This window comes from Doryrhamphus excisus, chromosome 3 (genome assembly GCF_030265055.1).
Source record: "Doryrhamphus excisus isolate RoL2022-K1 chromosome 3, RoL_Dexc_1.0, whole genome shotgun sequence".
In the NCBI taxonomy this organism is placed as follows: Eukaryota; Metazoa; Chordata; class Actinopteri; order Syngnathiformes; family Syngnathidae; genus Doryrhamphus; species Doryrhamphus excisus.
The window spans coordinates 5,066,643-5,084,174 of record NC_080468.1 but is presented as its reverse complement, the minus strand read 5'-3'; the positions used below and the strand labels follow the sequence as shown (position 1 = coordinate 5,084,174).

Genomic DNA, 17,532 nt, shown 5'->3' with positions numbered 1-17,532 from the left:
TGAAGTGTTTTTTTTTTATACAGCGAGAGTAAATGTTACATATTGTAATTAAAAAGTTAATGTTAATTCACATGAAATCAAGGAAAAGTCAGCAAAGTGCTCTTGAGCAAGTCACTATAGGTGTATGTAGTGTATGTGAGTGTTTCCCCACCTCCAGACGGGTCAAATACGCTCCTAATATCCCCCGAGGGACTAATTAGCCAACAGTATGAGATTAAATCTTCACAGTCATCCCGCTGTACTGATTTAGCCCACTGCAGGCGTTGTAATGAAAGGTCACACTTCCAAGGACCATAACTGCTCCGCCAGTTGTTCACCTATTATGAAACGTGATATTTATTGATCAAACGTGTCTGCTGTTTTCCCTCCCCGGAGGACCGCATGCTCTCGGAATGATTTCATTTATCCCCGGAGCGGGCAGGTGAATTATATGGGGGAGGAGGGCGGGAGTGGAAGGCCACAGTTTATCACGGCAGCTCTTGTGTTGTGTGGAGGGTCTGATCGCTCCCTTTGAGCCATTTCATGGCGCTGCAAAGCCTCCCTTGTGACTTTTCAATCCATCCATTCGAAGAGAAGATAATCAGCCACATTCTGCAGGATGGCTAAAGTGAGAACTTCAGAAGTGAGGAGATCTTCTCTCATCAAACATCAATTCACCTTCCTTCCCCAATTCCATCAACCGCTGCGGCTTCCAGCAATGTCTAAAATCCTTCTCACTTTGCAGGGTATTAACTGGTACCACTGGAAAGGCCACGAGTTCTCCATTCCCTTTGTGGAGATGAAGATGAGGCCGTTTAACTTCCGTAGCATCAGCAGCAAGAGGAGGCGGTCCGTGCCCGTTTAAGCCCCTGTCGCCTCCCCACCGTCCACAAGTGAGAGGCAGATATGGACGGAGTTTCATGAGGCTTTGCCATGCACGTCACTAAAAAGGGAAAGTCTCACTGACGATGCTCCTGTGGCAATAAAGCTATTTTAGTAATTCATCTCCAACAAACCAGGCTCCATTTGTCTCACCTCACTCCTACTAGAGCCGTCTTTCCCTGCTGTACTTCCTCCCAGGAGATAAAGACACTGTATGTAATTTATTCATTGAATGACAATTCTTCTCTTTTCTGTAAAAAACAAAATGACTAAAAACAAAGCTATGTGCTCTTTTAACCGATAACACTTTTAACAACAATCCTACTGTATATGCCCCTAAAAGGCCACTGCTGTAAGTATATATAAATATATTTTTATAACTGATAGTGTGGCAAAGCTCCTTCTTATTTGATTTAATGTTTATTATTAGAATAATGGAAAGACAAGCCCCTTTTACACAGACTTTTAAAGCTTGGGATTTGTCTGCCTTGTTTCCGTACAGATTGACCGTCAGTTGATAGGTACACGTTCTGACACGGATTGGGGGGGAAACAAAATCATCCATGCAATATTACCGCTTTTGGGGGCAAGTTTCTGAGCTTTAGAAGAGGCAGGACAAAGCCTGTGTAAAAGGTGACGTGTGTGTGATGTTTAACACGGAGCACTCACTCGCCCTGTTGTGTTGTTGCAACTGTTTTATGCATCACACACTTCTCCAGAATCTATGATTAAGGGATGCTAAATGTTACATCTCGTGGTACGACTCTGATGTCGGGTATTTTGTGGGATTTCTGTGTAAAAGAGGCTTTTAGAAGACAAGAACATTAAAATTGGAAAAGGATATGCTGAGTCACAAAGCGGTACGGCTTCATTACTTCTTATTTTATTTACAGCATGACTGACTAATCCACTCTAATATGAAGCGTTATAATCAGTATAATCAGTATAAAACTTACATTTTAGTCTTTAGACTGAAGAATTAATTCCTTTAAAGGGGACCTATTATGCTCATTTTCAGCCCTTTGTATTGAGTTGTGGACTCCTATAGAGCAGCTATATAAACCCCACAGAAAATTATCTAGATCTTCCAGAATCTGCACCTATTCCAGCTGTATTTCCTTGGATTTCTAAAACTGTATGTTTTAATTAATTCCACCTATAACCCGCCTCTGGGCACGCCCACTCTACTGTGATTGGTCCCACTCAGCTTGAACCCGGCCACGCCCGCATAAGGAACAGTGACCAAGTGTGACCGAGCGTTCATAGTTCCCCCAAACTTTTTTCAGGGCTCACTTCCAAAAGTGCAAATCTCATTATGTAAAACTTTGGCATCGTTTAACATTAGAATACAACATGCTAAATACATTTATAGGTCAGAAAAGTGGAAAAAGCAAATAGGACCCCTTTAAGTTATTTAATGTAATTGTTGTTTTTTATTGTAAAGTGTTGAAGACTGTTCTTGTGATGGTTGGGATACCAAAGATGTGCTTGATAAAGAACTTTTGCCTAGATCCCAAACAGTTCTACAGCTTCAACACAAGCAACGTCAACGGCAGTCCACAATTTGCTTTCAGAAGGTTGGCATATTGTTTAGTTTTGTAAAATACTGTATTGACCCAAATATAAGACGGTATTTTTTTCCCTAGAGAAAGACAAGTTGCCTTATATATGCGGTCTAGAGATTCATACATGCAAACAAACTGGTGGCACCCAATGACTTCTTCCCTAGAGAGTTCCAGCTCTTCTTCCTACCACTCACATTTTTCCCAAAACGGGTCTTGAAAAGAGGAGTCTTATATTCCGGATATGGAGATGTATATATACAAACTAACAGGTGGCGCCAAACAACTTCTCCCCAAGAGATTCACAGCTTTTCTTCCTGGCACTCACATTTTTTTTTTCCCAAAAACGGGTCTTCAGAGGAACCACATGTCTTATATTCAGGATATGGAGATTTATACATGCAAACTACTGTTATTTTTCTGGGCTATACGTCACACTTTCTTTTACAGCTTGTCTTGTTATGTTAATTCAGCCTATTCCACCTCCCAGGTATGTCCTTTATGATATTATGTAGCTGAATAAGTGTTAATGTGTCACGTTAACATACCAGACACTAATTCAGCCGGTTGTTCTGTGTGCTATTGTGTAATTGTGTTTCCAGATTAAATGGTCATGAATTTTGTGAAATTCATTTCTAAATAAATGTGATTTGTAGTCCAGTATGACTTATATATTTTCTTCTTTGTGATTGCATTTTTCCAAAAACAAATCTTGAAGAGGCGTTTATCCTTAATACATGCAAACCAGCAAGTTGCGACAAACGTCTCTCGCGACAAAGAAACAGCTTTTTTTTCCTGTCACTCAAATTTCAATAAGAGGTGTTGAAAAAGCGGCTTATATTCATAGTTGTCTTATATTTGGGTCAAAAAAGTATCCAGACACACCCTTATTTTGCTCAGTTTCGGGGGAAGGCTGTCTATATGTCTATATGTGCCCTGTGATTGGCTGGCGACCAGTCCAGGGTGTACCCCGCCTCTCGCCCAATAATAGCTGGGATAGGCTCCAGCACCCCCGTGACCATTGTGAGGATAAGCGGTAGAAAATGGATGGATGAATTACAAAATGCGGTGTTATTCCGTAATGACGTGAAAATGTTTTCCATTGTTACATAACGGTGTGCTGCAGGCGTTTTGGGATGAGTTTGGTGTGGAACAACCCCATCAAAACAGAACAGAGATGCAACATTTTTGGAATTTGTAGAAAATCTTCCCCAAAGAGTGGAAGCTGTTATAACAGGGGGATCAGCTCCATATTATTTTATATTTTCAAATTTCATTTTCCATTAGCAAAATGACCAGATTTGACTTGTGTTTGTTTGTATAAACCAGCTACATCTGCAATCTGGCCTCATTCTGTCAACCTAAGCACATCTTTTTCTGTTTTTTCATTCGGTCCCAACACAATCATAAGATGAGGATGTTTCCATTACTGATAGCAAGAAGTTGGTGGTTTATTTACAGATTTGTCACCTTTGAAACTTGCTGTTGAGCAAACGAGAAAAGGTGTCATGTGACAGTATACAGTATTTTTATTGGTTTTTTGTGTTCTTCAAGGCATTCCCTTGTGTTCATCGAATAGTCTCACGTAGATCCGGATTTATCTTGTCTTTTGATGTAGACTCACGCAAAAAAAAAAAAAAAAAACAGCACTGCATGCCCACTACACTGCAGTCACCATCCCAGTAGTCAGCAACTGTTGTCTTTATCACTTGTTGAAATTGTTTGTAAAGATTTGACCTAAATTAACCAGGTAACATCTCCCTGCTTGTTTTGTGTGCATCTGCCGCGCATCTTCTAGATTTCTAGTAGACTTGTGTGTTCTTATTACATTAACCACTTAGCAGTACAAGGAACAAACACAATGCCATGAATGTTAGTCATACAAAAATTTAATACAAAACCACTATTAAGGATACATCAAAAAGCTGATTAACACTAAAATTAAAACTATGGTTCAAGTTTTTCTTTATTTTTCTCAAGTTGCTACACCTCCCAGGAGAGGCGTAGCTCATACTTGGAAAATCCCTGTTGTGAAACTTTTGGTTTGTGATCACAACATACAAAAATATTAATAGTCCCCATTGAAATCTTAATTCCTGAAATGTTTTAACTGGAGGATATTTTGTTTTTGTCATCTTGAATGATAAATTGACACACATTGTCACAGGAAAAACACTCACTCTTCCTTGTTTATGCAGTTTGATTTACTTTCAAGTATTAAAAGGAACTCATCACCACTCATAGTTTTTCCTTCGGAAGGGACATTTTGTACTCTAAGTGTGATGCTGTAACTTAACATGGATTTGACATGCAAATTTTAAAACTGCACTGTTGACTGTTGATACATGCTGAATACTTGGGATTTGTTGTTGGATAAACCCTGGATATGTATTGCTCTAGTTTGACATAAACGTGTACTATATAGTTCCTTTTATAATACATTTTCTACATATTAATAAAATACTCAAATAGGCTGACTCTTGTAAATGTCTTTTTTGTGATAATCAACTAACAGCTATGTCATTATTGCTGAAACGTCCAGCTATATAACCTGCTCAGAAATCTATGTAGATCTTCCAGAATCTGCGCCTATTCCTGTATTTTCTTGGATTTCCAAAATGGTCTGTTTTAATTCATTCCACCTACGACCCGCCTCTGGGCATGCCTACTCCGCCTTGAGTGAGATGATATTACTTCAGTTCCATATTTCTTGTACTAAAAGTACAGTTTTAGCAATTAGCATCATTGCTTCTTTGACAACCTCCCCAACTGAAAAGGCCTTTTATTTCTGAATCAAGAATTGCATAGCTCTAAATGAGGCTTTGGTTGCTTTTTGGGAGTTTTTCACCGATAGTTGCCAATATTTCTTTGCAATAAAGAGCTTGTTGATCAACCACCTACTGGTGACTTTAATAGCGTCTATGCAGACTGCTGTCAAAAGCGAAACATCGGGTGGCATGGCGGCACAGTGTAGTGAAGGCGGCAGTCGCCCGAGGGTCATGGAGTTGGTGATGGACATCGGTGCTGACGCCATGTGGCGACAAGAGGCGGCGCTCGACAGACAGCCAGGCGGCTCTCTTCAGATGTCGGGTTCAGCTGGTTGAGTGCTAAGTGGTGCGTGGGAATGGGTGGTGACTAAGATGGCGGCACCCATGGCGACAACGTGGGTGGCGGTAATCATGAATGGCGGCACCACGATTAAAAACAAAAAAAATATATGCAGCTCACTGGTAAGTGGGCAACTCTTTCGGGGCGACCTGCTGCCCGCAGTTTCCGTGTTGGGGAATCCTGATCTAGAAAGACTGCAAGATACAATAAAATTTATAACAGAAAACCAATGAAAATACACAACAACATTATGAAAATTATGTATTCCGTGTAGGCTGCACAGCGGAAAAAGTGGTTAGCATGCAGGCCACACAGCTAGGAGACCTGAGTTCGATTCCACCCTCGGTCATCTCTGTGTGGAGTTTGTATGTTCTCCCTGTGCATGCGTGGGTTTTCTCCGGGTACTCCGGTTTCCTCCCACATTCCAAAAACATGCTAGGTTACTTGATGACTCCAAATTGTCCATAGGTATGAATGTGAGTGTGAATGGTTGTTTGTCTATATGTGCCCTGTGATTGGCTGGTGACCAGTCCAGGGTGTACCCCGCCTCTCGCCCGAAGACAGCTGGGATAGGCTCCAGCATACCCGCGACCCTCGTGAGGATAAGGGGTAAAAAATGAATGAATGAATGGATGGATAGTACAGCATGTTTTACTACGTAGTCATAGCCAAAGTCATGCCTGTATAGAATACAACCATTCAGTCATTCATTCATTCATTTTCTACCGCTTTTTCCTCACGAGGGTCGCGGGGGTGCTGGAGCCTAGTAAACATAGTAACATAGTAAACATGTAGCATGAAAACTGGTCACTTCATTTAGTACAGCAATGTAAAAGAGCCCCTTTTGGATTCAGAATAGATGACAGGACAGGTTGTGAAAATAGCTCCAAATAAAGTATTGATCTAAACTGTTCTTCTTCTCTTCTCATGCTCTTTTTTTTCTTGGGCATTACTTCTTTTGGAATAAACAACAGAAACTAAAACCATTTAGTAATTAATGCAATGTAGAGGACATGCCCCAGAAGAAAGGTCATTTGGTGTTTTTGAGACCACGCTGCAAGAAGCTAAATCAACTTAATTATCTTGGGATTAAGAGGGGAAGTGAATTCCGAACTACAGCGCACATGAAGTATTTACTTCTACTTTGTTTTTTTTTTAGTACTTTGACCTTTCCTACAAGCGTTTTCATTTTAAACCCCGATTAGTCACCAGGTTGTTTCTGCTGACCTGACACCTGCATGGATAATTAGCGGTTAATTAGAATATGCGGTGATTAAAGCAGTGAATAAGAAAATTGCTGAATTGCGAGTTTTGGCAGAAGATGCTAAGATGCATGAGTGTATGTGTATTAATCACGTATAGTACATTCATTTTCCAGCAGCTTAAAAGAAGTGTTAAAGCAAGTTAACTAAGTCAGACATGTTGCTAATACATCTTTTAAAGTGCTGATTGAATTACCTCCTCAAGGCCACTTGGTACTACTTGTAGTACTATTAACATTTTGCACACAACTAACTACATGTAAATGTGAATTATTGCTTAGCAATAGATCAATAGTGATGTTGCTGGTTGGTTAATGTTTTAAAGTCATTTTGGTGTGATGCCAAACACTTCCATATAAAATATTGAAATGATCAAATTAATCAAATATTTGTTATTATATACTATATACTATACTACTGTATACTACTACACTATACTAAATGTATTTTAAATACGTTTGTGCCTTAAACTGCTCATGAGAAAAACAAACTGGTCGCAGACAAGGAGAAGGAAGTGACGTCACTTTAAGAACACACCGTCTTAGAACTACACATGGAATTTATTCATTCATTTATTTTGTACCACTTATCCTCACGAGGGTCGCAGGCGTGCTGGAGCCTATCCCAGCTGTCTTCGGGCAAGAGGCAGGGTACTCCATGGACTGGTTGGCAGCCAATCACAGGGCACATATAGACAAACAACCATTCACACTCACATTCATACCTATGGACAATTTGGAGTCGCCAATTAACCTAGCATGTTTTTGGAATGTGGGAGGAAACCGGAGTACTTGGAGAAAATGCTAACCCCTAGGCCACCGTGCGGCCCCATGCTGTACTATTTATGTGATCGTTTTTTAGTATTTGTTTCCTTTTTGTTGCAGTTTCTTCATTGCTGTTCTCTGCTGTGTTTTTGTGTGTGTGTGTCCACGTGATTTAAGACCAAAACCGGGACATAAACAATGGATTCTGTTGTTTTGCTAGCAGGGCTTTTAAAGTTCTCTCCTACATCATGTGAACGATATAGTCAGCAAGCTTTTTACACATGACAGCTGGCACTGATGTCAAAATGTGCCTTTGAGCTACAATCACTAGCTTGGTGGAGAGTTTTTGGATAAGAAAAGGCGGGGTACACCCTGCACCCGTCGCCAGCCAATCACAGGGCACATATAGACAAACAACCATTCACACTCACATTCATACCTATGGACAATTTGGAGTCGCCAATTAACCTAGCATGTTTTTGGAATGTGGGAGGAAACCGGAGTACCCGGAGAAAACCCACGCATGCACGGGGAGATCATGCAAACTCCACACAGAGATGCCACCAGTCTTCTGACTGTGTGGCCAACATGCTAACAGCCATGCACACAAAATAGTGACAAAAGTAAAACATAAACGATGCACAACATCTCCACCTGCATCTGAATAGTTGTACATTAAAACTACCAAACATAAGTGAATGCTCTGTCTGCTCATTATTATCATTTCACCTAACTTAGAAACAGATAGTGTTGTGCATCATCATGACCACATAAAGTCATGCAGCTGCCTGCGGATTTCTTGACAGGAAACCCCAACAACAATGTGCTTCTCAAAGATAAATAACAACGGCTCTTTTGTTTGCTCATCTTTCTATCCTTATTTTACCCATTTTTTTTACTTTACTCATCTTTCTAATGCTAAGGGATGGAAATAAAAATAAAAATAATCATAATAATAATGAGAAAATAAAACAAAATAATTGCCATGTACATGCTGTAACGGAGCTACAATGCTGCTATGGTGCTGTTGTGGTAGATCTTGTAACTTTGTGATAAGCTTTAACACAGGGGTCTCAAACACACAAGTAAGATATTTGAGAACAGTAGAATGTTTTATCAGAGCTTTTCTTGTAGAAAATTGGAACCAAATTTTTTTGTTTTTAATAAATGCGTGTTTTTTTTTTGGGAAAACCTGATGCGGCCCAGTCTCACCCAGACCCGAGCTCCAGTGGCCCCTAAGTAAATTGAGTTTGAGACCCCTGCTTTAACATAAGCAACAATAGAGATTGTGGATCATCAGGTCAACTTGGACTCTAAGCAGCTTGTGTCCAGAGTCATGACTGAACACGATGAGGCTGTGTTTCAGTTTCATTTTCATCATGTTCTATGTAGTTTTGGAAACAGTGGTATACTATGTGGTATTTTGCAGGTTAGGTGTCTGATTTAGTAAATTGTATTAGATTCTTGAAATGTAGTTTGCTAAATTATAGCAAATGGGAAAAAAACATTGTCCTGGGGTATTTATGACCTTCTGCACTGTTCTGGTGGGGTTATAGGAGTCAAAATTCAAGAATTCTTCATGTTTCAACATGTATCATGCATTCATGTATAAAGACAAATCCCCCGCAGCGACCATGTGCTACAAATGAATACACAGTGAGATCATTTCCATGTAAACTACTGTAAATAAGGATTTCCATCATGATGCCTGCTGGCTCATTCATCAGTGTTGGAGGTGACTGGACAATGACGAGCTCTAACACCAGCTGGAATATTGCTTCATATTGCTTCACTGCATGTGTGTGTGTGTATGTGTGTGTGTACTCTGTGTGTGTGGGGGAGTGGGGGGTTGTTATTTGGCTTAGCTTAGGCACACCTGCAGACATGATGAGGCTCGTCTCATCCATTTTCATGATGCCTCCTTTCCATACTCCAATCTACCAACACAAGCTGGTGACGTTATGTGGTTTTAGGATTGTACCACAATGTTGTGGTATTAAAATGACTCTGTTTGCTACTAAATACTATTGCTATACTATTAGTAGAGGACACTGTTTGTATTACTTGCTTTGTATTATAATACACACACACCACAAGAACAACACTTCAACATATGTTAGAGTTGCAGCAGACTGTCCACTGATAATGGACACACATGAAAAATGCACACTCCGGGCACACTATGATGCAGACATGCAGACCACTGATGTGCTGTCACACTCATAATAATGAGCTACGCTCATAATGCATGCTGAATAGAATCTACATTAGCGTCACGTTTTTTTTTTTTTTACACGTCTCTGATAATGAACATGTTTATTTACTGTGGGCTGAAGTATTGAAGATGTGTGTTCATTAAAAGCATGGGCAATTTCCAGCAAATGTCTGGAAACATTGCCAAAGCAAGTTCCGGAAACCTGGCAGAAACGTTTCCTGTCATGTTGTGATTTGATGCCAATTTACCGGAATTAACTGGAAAATGAGGCTATATTTTGAGAATGTTTCCTGTTTCACACACACATTCATAAGCAAATGTGCAGTCTAGTACGCAGAAATAAATGCTTTAAAATATGTTTTACCCCTGTGTTATCATGTATTCTCTTCATTCATATCATTTTTGTCCAATTGTGAGGTCAGAGGTCACCTGAGAGAGGCCTCCTGGCTGATTTAGGTTTATCCGAATGTGGTTCTTCCACACCAAACTCACCCGACTCACCTTTATGGACATTGCTTTGTGCATGGGGAGCACAATTAAGAGGAAAATTAGAGGTAGCAGAGATAAGAATGCTGAGGTTCACATTAGGAGTGACCAGGATGGATAGGATCAGGAACGAGTATATCACAGGGACATTACATGTTAGCGGCCTTGGAGATAAAGTCAGAGAGGCCAGACTGAGATGGTTGGGACATGTCCAGAGGAGAGATAGTGAATATATTGGTAGAAGGATGCTGCCAGGTAGGAGGCGTAGAGGAGAACCAAAGAGGAGGTTTATGGATGTATAGTGAAGGAGGACATGAGGGTAGTTGATGGGAAAGATGCAGAAGACAGGGTTGGATGGAGGAGATTGATTTGCTGTGGCGACCCCTGAAGGGAAAAGCCCAAAGAGAAAGAAGAACTGACAATTAAGAGGGTTTTTTAGTACTTTTATCCATAACTTGTGTAACTTTATCCATAAAGTGTATAAAGCCTTTTTGCTCTTATGTAAATAAAATAGATTGGTTTTGGTTGTGATAAAACTGCAGCTTTAGAGACATCGTTGCTAATTTCCACAGACACGTTGAACTTTTCCAAGCATTCTCCCACATGTTATGGTAGCTGTTTGCTGTGACTGCGACATCTTGTCACTCATAGTCATTTAGCTTGCTCTACTTCCCTTCACGCTTTCTCTCTTTCTGCTTTTCAAACTTTGAATGAAAAAGCCTATTTTGCTCGACTGAGTCACAAAGGCCATTAACCACCATGCCACAGGCAGGGCACTGTAAGTGTGTATGTGTGTGTGTGTGTGTGCATGTGTGTGTGAATGTATGCTCCATGCACTCTTCACCTGGTAGAGCAGTCACATACTTTTGCAGCTTTCATTTCCCGCATTTGTTCCCTTTTTAGACATGTTCATTGGGTGGAGATGTGTTTGTTAACACTGCGGAAACTTCATTGTACTGAAGAGAATGTTGGAAAAGGTATGTGTGTGTGTGTGTGTGTGTTTAGGACGTAAAGGTTCCACTCAGCCCGACTCAGTGTGACATCACTGACTCCATGCTTATGTGTGAGTACAGTAAAGCAACCGCAAGAATCCAACACACACAAGCAAGCAGAGACAGAGGGCCCATTCTTACACAAAGTGGGCAGGCTGCAGTGACGTTGCCCTCCAAACACACTCTTAGTTAGGAGGAGGAGATTGGGGGGGGGTTGAACAAGAGTGGATGAGCAAACAGGAACAGAAAGTGGAGCCTTGTAACCATATGTTTATATGTGTGTGTGTGTCTTAGTGTGTGAGGGTGATACAAGAAGAAGCAGACAATATGCCCGAAGAGAAATTTCTTTGACTGGAGGGCACTTGACTTGGAGGTAAGGTGGTACTTTGGGGTGGGCGTGAAAAACTTGACTTTTTGACTTTGAAAAATGTGATTTTGTGTTTTGTCACAATTGGACCAAAACTTGCCTCTACAGTGGCGCAAAACCTCCATGAAGCTGTTAGCGTATCTCGTGAGACTTCAGCTCAGTGAGCATCGAATGCAGGGCAATGACAACTTAGAAACAGCAGTGGTCCTGGCAGTAGGTCCGTGTTGTCAGACCACTCCTGTCATACAAGAGATCTTTGACTACATTTATTTTTTGCAGTAGACCTTTAAAAACAGCAAAGTGGTGTTGTCATATGAGTGGTTCCATCATCTACAGAATCTTTGACTAGCATTTACAGGTGTTCTTTAAAAACAGCAATGTGATCCTGTCCTATAAATGATCTTTGTGTATTCAGAATGTCCTTTAAAGCAAGACAGCAGTCTTGTTAAATACTGTAGAGAATCTTTGATAAGCATTTTTGCCATAGATCATTAAAAAGAGCATAGATAGCACTCCTGACATATGGCATATTTTTTACTAGTGTTTTTTTCACAGTAGGTCCTTAACAACAGCAGAGGGAAGCTGTCATATATAGAGGATATTTGACTAGAATTTTGGTAGTATGTTCGTTAAAATGTGATATTTGTCTATAGATGATCTCTGATGAGCATTTTTTTTTCAGCAGAACGGTTCTATTAAATAAAGATTTCTTGACTAACGTTTTTGCAATAGGTCTTTAAAAATAGCAAATATTTTGCCAGTAGGTTCTTTATAAACAACAATGTGCTTTGATGAGTATTAGTTTTTCAGTAAGTCTTTAAAAAAACAGCAGAACAGTCCTATTAAATTGAGAATCTTTGACTAGGGTTTCTGCAGTAGGTCCCTAAAAACAGCAGAGCGTTCCTGTCATTAATATCGTCTCAGTGTTTATTCCTTCTCTTGCTGTGACTTGGGTTTCTGCTTAAGTCCTGCCCTCCTGCACTGTCTTTAACATCCTCTCAGTCGGCATGTGTTGCTCGTCTTAGCCTTTAAATGTGAGGATTAGATGAAGTCAGGATGATAGGGTGTGATAGGAGCCTGCTCCGAGTACACTGTGCTCGGGGCAAGTCATGAAAGATTCCTGCCATGCCGTCTGTCACCACTTTTGCTCTTTTAGGTCGCACATGTTGCTTAAAAAAGCTGCCTGAGTGCAATCATAACATTTTCTCAGACCCTTCCAAGTTTTTGTGGGCCTCACTATTTGTCTTTTCCTGTACCAAGGTTTCCACCACACACAATGTCATGAGAAAGTATTTTGGATATTTTGCCATTGAAAATACTTGACTTGTCGCAGTCATGGATACTGTTTATGTATGTCTTGGCTGGTCCACCAATAAAATCAGGCTGCTATTTATTGAAGCCTTTTTGTATGTATATTTGTTACTACTGTGATGTCTGTTCTTGCAGGCAATGCATGCTACTGAGCCTCAAGAGCTCTGTTTCCTGTTGAGGAAATGAGAAGCTAGGGTTTGTAGAAAGGGGAAGGAGGTGTTAAAGCAATTTCTCATATGAGAAGTGCAGAAGCCTATTTGTTTATTTCCTAAAACAGCCTCTATGAGGTACAATTTGCAGTACCTGGTCATAACTGGTCAGCAGATACCATGGAAGTGATGCTGCTGGTCTGTCATCGAGCAGATTTGTCATCGTTGATACCAACCAGTCTCCTCTTGGATAAGTTTTTTCTCTTGACAAGCCAAGAAGTACTGTAAATAAATGGTAAATTGTATTTTCCACCTCAAAAGTGCTCAAATCACTTTGACCCTGTTAGCACATTTACCTACTGATGACACACCAGGAGCAACTGGGGATTCAGTTTCTTGCCCAAGGATGCATTGACATGATCAGAGGAGCTTTGCTTTTTTACAGTAGGTTCTTAAAAGCAGCAGTGCGCTCCTGTCATACAAAAAATCTTTGACTACTGTTTTTTTTTTATTATTTTGCAGTAGGTCCTTAAGAAAGTAGATCACTTCTGTGATTATAGAGGGTCTTTAATTAAAAATGATGTCCACAAGGCATTCAACAGAGAGTTTCCATTTCTTCTCTGGTCTTTTCCACCTCACCATATGTTCCTCCTCCAGCAGAGACCTCCTGAGCGAGATGATTTCAGTTTGAGGGCAGAGGAAATGGTTGCAATCAGACAACTTAAGGCCAGATGCCATCCCCGCCACATAGCAGCTCCAGTGGGAGCCATTAGCAACGTGTATTCACATGCATCACCCACAGCGGGACTGTCATATGACTCAACTCTGCTTACCGCCATTTCTCCCTCAGATGCCACATCCTTACTTGCTTTCTGACTTCTTGTCGCCTTCTGGGGGACTCTGTTGCAGACCTGCTCTGAATGTTGAGTGCCTACTCTACTGTATTAGTGAGAGTAAGTGTTTGATGCTGATGAGAAGACATGATAGTGGACTAGTTTTCATTTCTACGAATGCTCATGTTGTGTTGTTGTTTTTGCTTCGCAGACAACTTCCTGGAGGAAGCTTCAACTAAATCAAGAGGAAGGCCATGTCTTGGTGATATCAACTCCAATAACTACTTCAGCTGATGGATTTATGACCACCAAATGTCAGAATGTGCATCCATCCTCCTAAAAAAGACCTTAAGGATTAACTAAACCCTGCACCTTCGAGCATCCTAAAGCCATGGATGAACCTGCAGAGAGCATCCGCGACTTCTTCAACCAGCTCTGGAGCTTTGTTGTGGAGAAACACAAGCAAGGAATCCACAACACCATCTGCCTGGTAGTCCTCCTCACTCTGCCCCTGTTGGTCCTTCTCACCGCCTTGCTAGTGTGCTGCCACTGCTGCTGCTGTCGCCATGCCAACAGATGCTGCTGCAAATTGGGTAGAGGAGGTGCAACTGCAACGTTGGAATCAAAGAAGAAGAAAAAGAAAAAGAAGAAAAATTCAGACAATAATGACGATTTGTGGATTTCGGTCAAGATGGGGCAGATGACACCCGATCGGGTGGCCTTGCCCATGAGCTAGGAGACGAAGGACAAAGGAGATGAAATGTAACAGTGTTTAAAGCAGATGTAGTGTATGGAGCGCTGCCGTGTTTACAACATTTAGTTTGTGGTACAGACATTAATAAGCCATAGTAACATTCCAGATAGCTGCAGATGTGTGTCTCCAAGATACTCGGAGTGTGTATGAGTGTGTGTTCTTGAAGCTCCCGTGTGAAATTCATTGTGTCTGCATTCAGGAGGGCGAGCCCATTTCAAGGTTGGCTGTGACTGCTACTGCCTACTTGTCACAAGCAATATACCGCATGATGATGGCTCACTTTTAAAGTAAAAAAAAAAAAAAAAAAAACAACGTAACTGTTCTTTCTTTTGAATTTTGGGTTATAAATTCAATGCACGATTTCACTGTCATTGCTGGTTTGGGTTGATACAGTATATTCCACTCTGCTGGCTTCTTCTGCATATACAAAACCCAGCGCTTGCCCTTTAAAATGTTACACATCAACACTGCACAGACAAATATTGGGGCCACTGAGCAGTACATCCACATGAAGTGAAAATAGAAGAAAATAAGGAATTTGGCAGCTACTGTAATCTGTTTAATGACATGGCATGAACGACGTATACCACCCCTCATACATCATCAACCTGATTTCATTAAATTACCCTGAACTCTGAGGTGCGCTATGAAAGCAATCCACACAAGTACCAATAATTATTAATTGTGTTGGAAAGGTCTTGGTCATAAAAGTTCATGGAATTTTTGTGGGAAAGGGCTGATTGGGTATTAGCATATGCTGGCACTCAGGCCCTGCTCATTTCATTATGGCACTGAATAAGTTCTGCTTTGTTTATTGTGATAATAAAAGCCTTTATTTATTAAATAATTTGAAGGAGAACTCGATCAAGTCATGTGAGAATCAGTGCCACCGTTATTACCTGAGATATTTGCATTCCTGCTGCACCTGCATGTTATTGTTGTCACTGACCACATTACACCAGCGGGCGGCGCTACGCATGAAGTACTCGACTTGCTTCACACTGTGTTACCCACGAAGTAGTGCGCACACTAGCTTAACAAACCAGACATCCGATGGCAACAGCCCGGTGCGGATAAGTCAAATGGCAAGTGAAGATGAATAAGCAGCAGGGGCAGGGCCTCACCTTGTGATTATTTACGAGAATTCTATGCATAGATTCCATTTCCGGGAAAATGTTGTCAGCCTCGCCAATTTCAAATTAGAAAAGGGATTTGGAGTTGAAGCATTCGTCCAGTGTGAGAAAATATCTGCAAGTCTTTGACAATCAGGAACAGGAAAGAACACCCCCTGGTCACACTGCCTGGATCCTTCAGGAGTATGATTTTCCAGCAACAGGTAGACCAATTAATAATGGATTGTTGGCGATTTACAGCCTCTGAGTAAGGTTGACGAACCCTTCAGGTGATGGATGTCATAGTTTTTTGTTTTTATGTAAACAACATCAGTGTTTGAACTAGTTCAAAACTGAAATGGCGTACGAACGTGAAGTATTCATATTTATACTGTGTGAGCTAGTTGTCATGAGCTAGTACCGCTGTGGAAGTCGTGTTTCCAGTAACGGGCAATGTTTTAACAACGGCGAAATGTACCGTGTTTTATCTGACGCCCGTTTTTAACTGTATTCTGACAACAGTGCTTGGTTGCAACACCGTAGAACTCCAACTTGCACACCATCTTGGCAACCTAATCACATCCATACAACACTTCCTCATATTCCACCAATCACACGCAGGGTGCATTCACGGAATCCAGACATTAACACAAAACACAAGAAGCACGCCAGATATTTGAAGGTTTCTCAAAAAAGTAACACAATAATAGTTCCCCTGGTCACTAATTACATTTATGAAGGAGTAAATGTGATACAAATTCAACGACTTTCTAGCAAATTAAGTTGAAAGTTTATCTAATTAATTTTTAAAAATAATTCACACTAGTCATAACAGTGGAAACCCCAAAGTGTATTAGATGGAAAATATGCCTCACGACTTACTGTAAGAACTCAGGTGAGATTAAACTCCACAAGTGTGTTTTGTCATACCATCACAAAAACCTTAACAGGATGAAGAGGCTTGCTTCCCAGACTCACATAATCTCCCGTGAATATTTTCCAGCATGTCATCAAAAGGTGAGTATATGTGGTTTTAGTTTGCTTTTATTGTTCTTTTAAGACGCCAAATATACTTACTGACTCGACCTGTTGCTGGAAATTAGTCCCATTTTGACCATTTCTTCTATAGTTTCTGAGTAAATTCTTACAAGACAGAGTCATTTTCTCCCAAACTAACACCAGAATATCCCCCAACAAGCCATTAGAGATCATTTCAGTGTGTAAGTAATTGGTCTCAGTTTGCAGACATGTCTTTTTGTATTTTTTTTTCATTATGTTCTCTGACTGCTGTGTGCTTTCCATGAAGTGCTCAGACTCCAGGAGTTTAAACAAACACTGCCTTATTAGAGGTAAAACTCGCATGGAAAAAATAGCTCAGGCTGAGCCCACGCTCGGTCTATTCGTCAATGTGACACACACACACACAGGGACACACACTATATATACAGAACGTACACAAGACTAACACAATAGAGGTGGAGGCCATTATAAGACGTCTAAGTTATTCAATTACTGTGGTGCAAACAAGCTTAACGTCATTTTAAAGTCCTATTTTGTTTATAATGTCAGGTAAAATGACAATTTAATCAATTTGAATGTGTTAACTTTCTGCATGTCAGGGTGCGACGATGAATGGTAGCTTTTAGTGTTTAAATGTTGTACATGACCCAGTTGTAAAAATAGCACCCATCCAGACAGAGACGACCAGGCTATTTTAAATTTGGGAAACTATCTGGAAAGACGAACACAGACAAGA

General features: G+C 40.6%; 2 protein-coding genes across 11 annotated transcripts in view; both read left to right on the top strand.

The window, feature by feature from the left end:
• tnr (tenascin R (restrictin, janusin)) overlaps positions 1–4,869 on the top strand; it is a 155,755-nt gene extending 150,886 nt beyond the window's left edge. For all 4 annotated transcript variants that reach the window (XM_058066130.1, XM_058066133.1, XM_058066132.1 and 1 more), the window contains one exon: positions 725–4,869. In XM_058066130.1, the coding sequence (XP_057922113.1) occupies positions 725–844 (120 nt within the window). In that variant the 3' untranslated portion in view covers positions 845–4,869. The remainder of the gene's footprint in view (positions 1–724) is intronic.
• A 6,611-nt stretch (positions 4,870–11,480) lies between these two features.
• Positions 11,481–17,532, top strand: part of LOC131126072 (uncharacterized protein KIAA0040) — a 20,002-nt gene continuing 13,950 nt past the window's right edge. For 5 of the 7 annotated variants that reach the window (XM_058068242.1, XM_058068241.1, XM_058068240.1 and 2 more), the window contains exons 1-2: positions 11,481–11,623; positions 14,122–16,793. In XM_058068242.1, the coding sequence (XP_057924225.1) occupies positions 14,302–14,646 (345 nt within the window). In that variant the 5' untranslated portion in view covers positions 11,481–11,623; positions 14,122–14,301 and the 3' untranslated portion in view covers positions 14,647–16,793. The remainder of the gene's footprint in view (positions 11,624–14,121; positions 16,794–17,532) is intronic. The other 2 variants (XM_058068239.1, XM_058068243.1) reach the window with 2 other exon arrangements.